General features: G+C 39.8%; 1 protein-coding gene and 1 long non-coding RNA gene across 3 annotated transcripts; one reads left to right on the top strand and one right to left on the bottom strand.

Moving 5' to 3' along the window:
- Positions 1–2,105: 2,105 nt before the first annotated feature.
- LOC140302089 (immunoglobulin-like domain-containing receptor 1) lies at positions 2,106–7,572 on the top strand. 2 transcript variants are annotated; one of them, XM_072380847.1, is made up of 10 exons: positions 2,106–2,342; positions 3,077–3,247; positions 3,988–4,137; positions 4,597–4,716; positions 4,934–5,080; positions 5,314–5,436; positions 5,616–5,782; positions 6,532–6,554; positions 6,588–7,230; positions 7,383–7,572. In XM_072380847.1, the coding sequence occupies exons 1-10, from the start codon at positions 2,285–2,287 to the stop codon at positions 7,419–7,421; spliced, it is 1,641 nt and encodes a 546-aa protein (XP_072236948.1). In that variant the 5' UTR covers positions 2,106–2,284; the 3' UTR covers positions 7,422–7,572. The 2 variants fall into 2 exon arrangements, with proteins under 2 accessions (XP_072236948.1, XP_072236949.1); XM_072380848.1 differs by lacking the exon at positions 6,532–6,554 and having other exon boundaries at positions 5,616–5,776; positions 6,619–7,230.
- Positions 6,494–6,682, bottom strand: LOC140302092 (uncharacterized). Its single transcript, XR_011914946.1, has 2 exons — positions 6,599–6,682; positions 6,494–6,535 (listed from the first exon to the last, which is right to left on the bottom strand). It is a non-coding gene; the product is annotated as an uncharacterized lncRNA (long non-coding RNA).
- Positions 7,573–10,684: the final 3,112 nt, after the last annotated feature.

Raw genomic sequence — 10,684 nt, 5'->3', positions numbered from 1 at the left:
GAATGCTGTCGAGCAGCTCCCATCTGCACAGAGGCATCAGCGGGGAAATGACATCACCAAACACCACAGCGTGAAAAGGTTTTTTTCTTTTAAAGGTGCTTCACTTGGACGGCATTTATCTTTGAAAAAAAATTTAAAATGGGACGCAAGTAATTTGCACTGGTGACAAAACTGGAATCAACGAAACTCATTTAAATAACGCCTCCCTGGCGTATTTTAAGGTCATGGAAAAGACCTCAGCGCAAAATACAGCAGACACAGGAAGTGCCGTTCTTATGGATCCAGAAGTTTACGAAGGAGGGCGTGAATTAATAGTAATAGTCTGTTTTTTTTTTTTTTAAATGAAGGAATGACAGGATAATGAGGCTCCATCTCAGATAAAATTTAAAAAAAAAAAACTTTTAGGATGACATCTAGTGGCTTTAGTTCAGAGCTACAGATCTAACCATTCTCACTTTTTTATTCGGCCTGCATTTTTTCTTTTATACAAAGTTGTTATGATTAAACCACACAAACATTTATGTCAAAGTTCTGTATATATTTCCTTTAAAAACGAATAAAGTACCCAGATTGTTTTAAATAAATGAATAAATAAATAGAAAAGAAACCTTCCCTCAGTCTTTTTGCATAAGATTAATTGTCATGGTTCTTTAAAGACATTGCTCCCCTTTGTATGGTGTAATGTGTGAGATCTCTCCTCCTCCTCGTGTGGAAATAGTCTGAGTAGTGTGACCTGCTTTGCGAAAGAACAAACAAACCAGCAGCTCTGTCTGAGAGTGATCCAAAAAGATGTGAAAAATAAAGAGGTTCATGAATGGAAACTGAATGGTTATCTATCTGAAAACCTGCTAAAGTGTCTCTTCCGTAACAATTTCAGTTTATTTACAGTTATCTTTATTAAACAGCTGGTCTCACAGAGGACTTGCGACTCTGAAAAATAAACTAATTAATTTTCATTCTACCTCTTGACTGTTTGATTGGTTGATGACTCACAAGTAGCACAGTTGGCTGCGTGCGTGCCCCAGTTTTACTGGTTGCGCCACTTTGAAATGAGCAACCACGTAAACCTTGTCATTGTCACCACTGCCAAATTCCTCAGCGCACCACCAGCGAAGAGAAAGAGAGCATTTTAAAGATAAAATACAACAAGCATCAATGAGTATGATGGAGAAACACGAGGAGAAATAGGATTGCGGTGGTGCAAGGCACCTGATATACAGCACGTATGTTTCCTATAAAGATGTTAGAGAAAACAAACAATTGTAAAGTGATGGATAACCGTAAACGGTGCGTTGTCGCTTACATCATTCAACAGCTGGAAAAATGTTTAGATCATGAGAAACAAGTTGCCAAATCGGCAAGACGGTTCTGGAAGTTTTTCCCTAATTGCTCATCTGTTCTTATTCCACTGAGGACTGAAGCTGAGGATGACATGTTGCCTCTGCTGTATTATCAGATATATTTCATACACATCATTCCAAATGTACAACATAATCAACGGAGCATTTTGCATGTTTTCCAAAAAAGAACAAATAAAAAAACGGATTTCTAGTACACCGGTTAGAAAAGACATCCTTAATTGTGGACAATTTGTTAGAAATACTTTTCAACACTGTCTGTTTCCTTGAACCATTTTACATGTATATGCTTCAGAAACACAAACATGGGGTTGTTTACTTCGACAGGCACAAAGGCGCTGTATTCTAAATACCAAGTACAGAGCATCAGAATTCAGAGTTTTGTAAGAGCCCTTCAGGGTCACCTGAACGACAAGTGAAACTCCAGATATCAGCTTGAAACTGCGGTTTCTGTTGGTTTATATCATATGTATTGACAAAAAAAAGACATCAGTCTGGGAGAAAACATGAGGAAGCGAGACTCTCCAAGATGTCATGATGTGAAATTGAGAGCGAACCTGATAAAAAAAGAAAATAAATTATACCAAATGGTGTGTACATCATATCAGCGTTAGCTGAGCTTCCTGATAGTTGTTGTTGCTGTGAGTTGGGGGAATTCAGTGTACCTGTGTTGGCTACGTCACAGTTACGGACGAACTCACCTGTTTCGGGGTGTGGTCAGAGAGGAGCTCAGTCTCAGCCAGCGAGATAAGACTTCCGTCAGACGCTCAGGATGAAACAATGACCAGCAGAGTTCAGGTCCACTTTAATACTCTCTCCCTTTTGTGCATATTTTACCCTTAGATTCTTCCTCGTTTTATCATTTTTTTTGGCATCCGATTATTTTCTTTTTTTATGCGGAGCCGGAGGACATTTTGCAGCGTTTAATGGTCGTCGTCATGGAGAGGCTACCTGCCGCGTTCCTCCTGTTGTCGCTTCTGAAAGGTCATTTTCGATTCTTTGCTTATTGACAGAATGATGTTTCAGAGCAGGTTGAGTATTTTCTTTTTTTAGATGAATGGATTCATTAAACTGTAGTTCTTCATTTATTTCGAGATAAACGAATGATATTGGAGTATCGGTCACGTGCCAGCGTTTGTTTATAAAATATAAACAGGTCAAACTTTGGTTATGTTTGCCCCCCTCCCAAAAATATGCTTTTACACAGTTAAGATCTGCTGTGATTGCGCAAAGACCCCCCCCCCCCCCCCCCCCCCAGAGTTTCAGATAATTTTCAAATGAACTTTCTGAATGTTGGTTACTTTAGTGATGGGCTGCCCTCAGGCAGATTGTGGTTCTGCGATATGTTTGAATTATAGCTCAGCATTCATTTAATATTTTTCCAGCTTTGTTTAAAGAACTACTGCTACATGACCCAATTTAGTTGCACTCAGCCGGTTCTCCTTACAACCCTGTTCGAATGTTTGGTTGGTATTCTCAGTTTCACAGTAAGCCATTTCCTGTCTTTTGTCAGTGTCACCTGTTTTTCTGGTTCTGCCACTTTGACATCAACCCCTTGTTTGAGAGAAGCTGACACACGCATTGTTTCACTCTTCTGCTTCCTGGAGCTAAATGATGAAAATTGCCCTTTTCTCCAAACTACCAGCATCTTTTTTTCCTCAAGAATAAATTTTTTCTAACAAACACTGTGTGTAACCACCTGTTGCTGTTTTCCACAGGGTGTCTTGGTATTCAGGTGATTGTTCCTCAGCAGGAGCGCAGCACAGCCCTGTTTGCCTCAGTGATACTCCGCTGTGATTACACCACCTCTGCAAACCTCCAAGATGTTCTTGTCACTTGGCGATTCAAATCCTTCTGCAAGGACCCTGTGCTGGAGTACTACTCTACAGGTAATACGAGACCCACAGATATGTTTAAGGTCACAGGCATCCTGGTTTAATTAGCATTTTAAGCCATTTTTCCATGATTTGATTTGGCATAAACTACCTGATGGCATAAAACGCAGCTCGCAGAAAAAAAGCATGAATTGCTGAGGAAAAGACATCTTCCGTGCTTGAGTGAAAATTTTCTTTTTATTCGCCTGGATTATTTTAATTATTGAGAATTAAGAGGGGTCATTATATTGCATAAAAATATATAGATTAAACACTGATACTCAAGAGAAAAGCTCCACCGGGAGCTCAGTCAGTAACCATACTAATTTCCCCTTCACATTTGTTGTGCATTAGACAAATAAAACACTTACAGTTTAGGGAGCTGCTGAGAAACCTCTGTGTATTTGCATAGATGAGATCGGTGTTCAGTTAGTGAGGGACGGTGTTTTGATAAAGGATAATGCATAGTTTGCATGCAAACATTTTTGGAATTCCCATAAACTGCAGTTGGTGAGAATGTCTCTGGTCCTGCAGATCTTTAATCATCTCAATCAAAGTTCTGGACAAAGTGTTAATGAGAGTCAGTCAAGTCCCCTTGTGGCCTTGAATATTTATTCAGAATTTCAGCTCATTCCATCCAGCAGTTGTTGAGAAGTATCTGTGTGGACCAAAGTGCTGGATCGGCCGACGCTGTCGTTCTTCAGGCCCGTCGTGAAGATTATTGTCTACAATAAACATCACCTCTTGTTCTACAGCTTACCAGTCTGCTCTGCAGCTGGGACAGGACCCAGCTAACGACTGCCCAGACCGTCAGCGGACAGTTCGTACTGTGGTCCAGAAGAGGGGAAGCAGCGAGGCGATACTGGGAGCCGAATATCGGGAACGCAAGATCAGCATCCAAAACAGTGAGCTCACGCTACGTTTAGCCAAAATGAGTTTTTATTATAAGGAGCACAGAGCTAATTATCATCAAGTTACACCTTATTGTTTTGCTTAATGTTAATGGAGCTGAAATAATCTTTTGATAAGAATTAACTTTGTGAAATATATTTTTCTCTCAAAATTCTGGTTGTATTTTCTTAAGTATTTGGAATATTGTGATGGCCTTTGACTTGTTCTTTAGATAATTAAATGTGTTGTTATGTTTTGGGTTGCTTTCAGAAGAATTTTAATTGTTTGTCACTTTTTATGCACCAAACAATTAATTAAGTGAGAAAATGCTCCAGGTAGTGCTCACTATATAATATGAGTATTCACAGCTTTGCTTTATGATAAGTTGATTAACAGAGCAAATTAAAATCATTTGATATGGACATCTTCTCATTACAACTGATGTACCTGTGTGTGTGTGTGCATTTGTACAGAGGCAGACTTGGTGATCAATGAGGTGATGTGGTGGGACAACGGAGTGTATTATTGCGCTGTTGATGCAGCTGGAGACACCACCGGAGACTCAGACAAAGAAATCAAGCTCATTGTCTACCGTAAGAAGCAGACAGAAAATACACATTTGATTAAATGTTCAGTCACAGCTTCTTCTGTTGATGTTATTACATCTAAATTTGCGCAGTGTTGTTTGATTCCATGAACAAAGTCAGTGGGTGTGTCCGTAAAATCAGAACTAATGCAATTTTGTGAGGAAGACGTTGACTTCTTAGGGCACAGCACATTGAGTACCTATGTTTCTCTCTCCTCTCTCAGATTGGTTAACAGTGCTATTCATCGTCATCGGTGCCCTCCTCCTCATCATCCTCTTCGGTATCTGCTGCTGCCAGTGCTGCCCTCAGAAGTGCTGCTGCTATGTTCGCTGTCCCTGCTGCCCGCAGCAATGCTGCTGCCCTGAAAAAGGTAGAAATCGGTGACTGATGCACATTGCGCCTACATATGCTTTAAGGCTTCAACAACCACATGAGCTGCAGAAAGGCACCACATTCAGAGTCATTGGGAAGGTTGGGGGAAAAAATAAAAGCAAATGATTTGAGGGATTAATTTAATTTACATTTTGAGGTTTATCGGACAAAGAGCCTGCATACTCTGTGTTAACCTTGAATATTGAAGGATGTATTTCTCTCATCTTTCAGCTGTCATGCAGCATCGCATGATGAAGGATGCTCAGAGGGCCATGGCTCCCTGGTTAGGTGGGCAACCAGTTTATGCACCGATGAGCCATGCCTCCACCCAGATGAACCCGCTGCTCTACTCGGGTACACACACACACACACACACACACACACACACACACACACACACACATAACCCACAAAAGGTTTGCAGAGCAAACCTGTGTTTGACTACACTCTGGTACCTTCAGGTGTTCTGGTATCCATCCACTGAGTGTCTCTGACTTTTTATCACCTAACTTGACTCTGTTTTGGCTCTTTAGGATCTGCCTCAGGGAAGAGTATGCCCCTTCCACCCCCTCAGTCTACAGCCTACAGCATGCCTGCTCACAGTGTCCAGGGCGCTCACACCCCTGCAAATAACAGTCAGATGTTGGACTACCTGGAGAGACAGATGCAGGGAATGGATATGACAAGTCCTCTGCTACAGGTGTGTTCTCATGCCCTATTATGTAAACACAGGAGTGTCAGATTATAATTTTTTAATGTTTACATGTAAACCCTTTCTGCTGTTGTTGATTTTATTAATCTTAATATGAGGAGGCCTCTGCTGAGGTGTTTACTGTGGTGTCACTTTTATTGGCAGCTTAATTTGTTCTCAGGGTGATATTTTTGGTAGCAACTAGGACACAGTGGGCAATCTCAGCAATCCCTCTGGAATTGTACAGTATAGTTATGTTATAGGCATATAATTTGCTTTTCAGAGGAGTCGCACAGATCATTCTACTCCACCACCATTGTGCAAACTCTCTTGTCCCACGCAAATGAATCGAAGGTCGGAAGACACTGAATGAATACTACGTATCTTGGAGATTTCCTTTTTAAAATGTAAGCCAGCATGTGGAGATGTTTTGAATTTAAGTTACAGGCAGCAGAATGTGAAGGGAGACGATTACGTTTCTATCTTAAAATGCATTTGAATAATTTTCATACTTTTTTTTTTTTAATCGAGTTATTCAGGGGATACAGTGGAGTGAAGTTTCATTCCCAACTTCCTCGTTCACATGTCTATATGTCCTTAAGAAAGATTCCAAGCCCCCCCACTAATTTGTATTGACTTTGCATTGTAATGTCTGCAGTTAGGATTTTGGGCACAGCTCATAGCTTTGAATGTGGTTACACGTCACAGCAGTGGTTTTGATTTGATTTCTTGTGGCCTCTTCTTCCCATTAATCCCAGCAACCTCCACCCTCCCACATGCAACCTCCACCCTCCCACATGCAACCTCCACCCTCCCACATGCAACCTCCACCCCCCCACATGCACCACATGCAACCTCCACCCCCCCACATGCACCACATGCAACCTCCTCCCCAGCACATGCCCGTTAATGTCCCATTTTCCCCTGGCCCTCCCAGCATGATTTCCGCGCTTGATGATGGTCCGACAGAGCGTCGCGTCATTACACTTCCTCCAATAAGGGAGCAGCAACGAGGAAGAATTCCACCCCCGGCGCCTAAGTCTCGCCCACCAAGCTCCAGCGAGAGCAGCCGCAGTGGTTACGGTCGCCATGATGAGCGAGGAGCACCAGGGAGGCGTTACCCCTCACCAGCCAGATCTAGAGGTATTCCCCGGAGCTACAGCGAGGAATCGCTGGACGGGAGAGGTCGCAGCAGGTCACGAGCAGGCATGGACCGCCCTCGCTCCCGTTCCAGGGATGACTTGTTTGACAGCAGGTCCAGAGGAAACTACTCCCCTCCAGCAACAAGACGCTCCCGAGGAGGATCCTGGAGCTCAGATGATGAGGTCAGCAGCAGGAGAGGAGGAGCATCAGGAGGAGGGAGGAGAGCAGGTGAAGGGTGGGCCGACAAACCTCCCAGCTACACAGAGTACGAGCCTGGGCAGAAACCAGGAGCACGGAGGAATGAACGCTACTCTGTAAGACAATCACTGCTTTAGAAGATTCAAATGCATACGAGTACAACTTAAGCACTAACATTCCAACAAACATACAGGTTCTAAAAAACATAGTCCTTGTCACAATGCTAACTACTAGTGAAGTGAATCTAAAGTTGGTGTGTCTCTCTCAGGACAAGAGTTCTCGCAGTGGCACCAGCGTCGTCATCTGAGCCCTCCGGCTGTGAAACGCCCTGTGATCTCTGTTTCAGAGAACATGCACAACTCACTAGCCTTGTTACCTGGCTACTGGTAAAATTTTAAAGGTCATCATTTGATCTTTTAAAAGGAATAATGCACAAACTCTTTATTACATTTTTGACAAGTGAAGTGAAAAGCTCTCTTTTAAAAACTGAAAGTCTGAGAAAATTTGAGATGATAGATGTTAAAAGAAATCCTTTAAGGACGCTTGTAAATTGTCTGTTTTTCTACATATCTTGATTGAGGAAAGCCATGCAAGTTTTAACTGTGACAGCTGAGTAGATGCTAGATCAGTCCCCTCTGCTGGTTTGTTATTGTAATTAAAATGTTCTGAATGGATCAGGGATATAAAACCTGTTCTTAGATATAAAGCCTGATAATTTTGTGTTACTTAAAGTATAATGTTTATTGGGTAGCAACACAGTTAAATCATCATGTGTGCTAAAGCCATAAGGCAGTAAGCATGTCATGATGAAGAAATTGCACTCAGGGCCAGTAAACAAGCCACAACTGTTACATTAACTATTTAAACCTACATAAATATGAAAACACGCATGTTAAAGCTTTTTTTTTTGTTGTTGTTTGTTTTAATCACTTTTGTAAATACTGGTAAACTATCTTTCACATCTCCTGGATGTCTTCGTGACAGCAGCGGATTTGTTAAATGGTAAAAATGCTTTGTGTGTAGAGTGAATCACATTTTTGCGCTTAGTTCTCATCAGCAGATGTAACCTCCATGTGTATGTCAGTCTTTTTGAATGGTGGTGATGTAGGATTAAAGAAATGTACAGAATTTTTACTGATTTGAAGATTAATTTGACCTATTTAGTTGTTGGAACATGAAAATGTACATTTTTATTTGAACTTTCTCTTGTTTTAACACTGTACAGTCAGTATGTGTTCATTAATTGTATTGATAATAAACGTTGTTCCCTTTTGGGTATAAATATTTGTTCTCATTCCTTTCCAACTATGACTTAAAATAGCAGATATGAAGTTGTCCAGTTAAGATAATATATCAACTGTTTACATGATTTACAGTAAAGCTTGGTGAGATCACAATGCCTAAATGATAGCATGTGCTTAACAATAGACACAAAAGCTAGATATCAACTTTTGACCCAAACGGCCACTCCTTAGAACAACAACAAACGAGGCAGATTAACTGTAAGACTCCATATGTTTTAGTTGGACACACATCAAAACAAGTGGTTGATATATATTATAATTTGTGAGTTCAAGGTTGCTTCGCTAGTTTGCTAATTAGCTTTTGGGGAACCAGTTTTGCTTCTTTCTTTTTTAGTTCAATAATATAAATTCAGTATTAAGCTTCTGTCTTACGCAGCTCTGTGTTGTAAGACTATCTTGTACATTAAATATTGCAGATGCCATATTGATTTTCAGAGTCTGTTAAGAAGAATGAGTAGCCATAAGCTAAATGTATGTATTTTCGTGGAACAACTAGTAAATAATAATGAATTTAACCACTGTGACCTGTAGTGTTTCCTCCTAGAAGACAAAGTTTGCAGCTTCAAAAAATTAGATTTTAGATTTGACAAAAACATTTCAGACATTTCACTCTGAAATCCAAGTGAGAATTTGTTTCTATATTTTCAAACAATATCAGTGTCTGTAAATTTAGAGTTTCTATGTAAAGTTTTTTAAATAAATGTTCAAAAAACAGGACAACAAACCATTTTTTTCTGTTAGTGAGTCTCCAGGTATATTGAAGAATTTTCACCTCATGTCCCTTTCCATTTTCATTCACTCTGTGATAATTTTTTGTGCGATTTGTTCATTTTTCTTAAAACTTGTGTGTCATTACATGTCTTCATGCTTGTTTATTGATCTTTGTGATTGCTTGGATTTAATTGTCATCATTTATGCGTCAGTTTGAGGATATTCTTAGTCTCTTTGGGGTAATTTTGTATGTACGCTTTTGTATCTCATTTTTATTTTTATACAGCCTACACTTCTTAGTCATATCGCATTTTTGTAATGTGAAGGAAAATAACCCAGACAGCTAAGTCTAACTGAATCAATACTGACGCATCATCAACCAGGAATATTGAATCTTTATCTGAAAGTAAACCAAACTGACACTCTATTAATATTCATCTGTCATCTAAAATGTCAGTCTAACAAGCTACATTTTGACTGAATAAATGTTGAAACAACGTTTGTCAAGCAATATCATGTAAGTAGAAAATAACTTCAGTTTATTTATATAGCACCTTTCTCGATAATGATCACAAAGTGCTTCACAACAACAATGACAACAAAAATACAAATATTTAATACAACAGCAATATCCACTAATTAAAAGCACACCTGGACAAATAGGTTTTGAGCTGCTCTTTAAAAGTTTCAATAGAGTTCACAGATCTCAAATATCATGGTTGTCCATTTAATAGTTTAGGAGCCGCAACCTCAGACATACAGTCTCCTTCAGTTTTCAGTCCAAAGCGAGGAACCACCAACAGGTCAGAGGACCTCAATGACCTTCAATAGGGATGCAAAGGTTTGCAAATATAAATGGGCATTTGACCTTGGAGAACTCTGAAAATTATCACCAAGATCTTAAACTGAAGTATAAAGTTTATGGGACGCTATTGAAAAGACAACAAAATGACTTTGTAAGTGACCTCACAGCTGCATTTTGGGCCATTTGTAAGTGATCCAAAGATGACTTACCTCAGTAAGCCAGTGTACAGTGAATTACAATAGACCAATTGTGAGGAAACAAAGGCACAAATAATAATTTCTAATTCCAATATGGACACTGTTCAGGATTGCACAAGACTGTTAATATGATTATTAAAATTAAGAGTCTAGTCAAATGTAACGCCTATATTTCTGACTTTTGATTGAACCAATGATGATATTTATTACAGTGGGAACAAAGTTGCTAGGGGGACAAACAAGAATTTATGTTTTCCCAGTATTAAATTAAACAATTATGAGCCATCCAATTCTTAATGGCAGTGGTTCCCAACTCGGGGTCCATGGGGTTATGACTGCACAGAGCCTGGTTGGTTGTAAAAATTGAATAGACACTTATTAAATAAAATCATAATAACCTACTGACTTGAACATCAAAATCTGCCATACAACAATATTTAAAGCATGTATCCTTAGTCAAAAATAAAAAGCTACTTAGTAGGCCACATCTCAGTGACTTATGCATCCAGTCAATTTTCATCCATGTGCTGTGCAGTTTTAGTGAGGTCAGCGA

The sequence above is a fragment of the Leuresthes tenuis genome, unplaced genomic scaffold (assembly GCF_036924035.1).
Source record: "Leuresthes tenuis unplaced genomic scaffold, fLeuTen1.0.hap1 SCAF_2, whole genome shotgun sequence".
NCBI classification, from domain to species: domain Eukaryota; kingdom Metazoa; phylum Chordata; class Actinopteri; order Atheriniformes; family Atherinopsidae; genus Leuresthes; species Leuresthes tenuis.
This window is presented reverse-complemented; position numbering and strand designations above follow the sequence as displayed.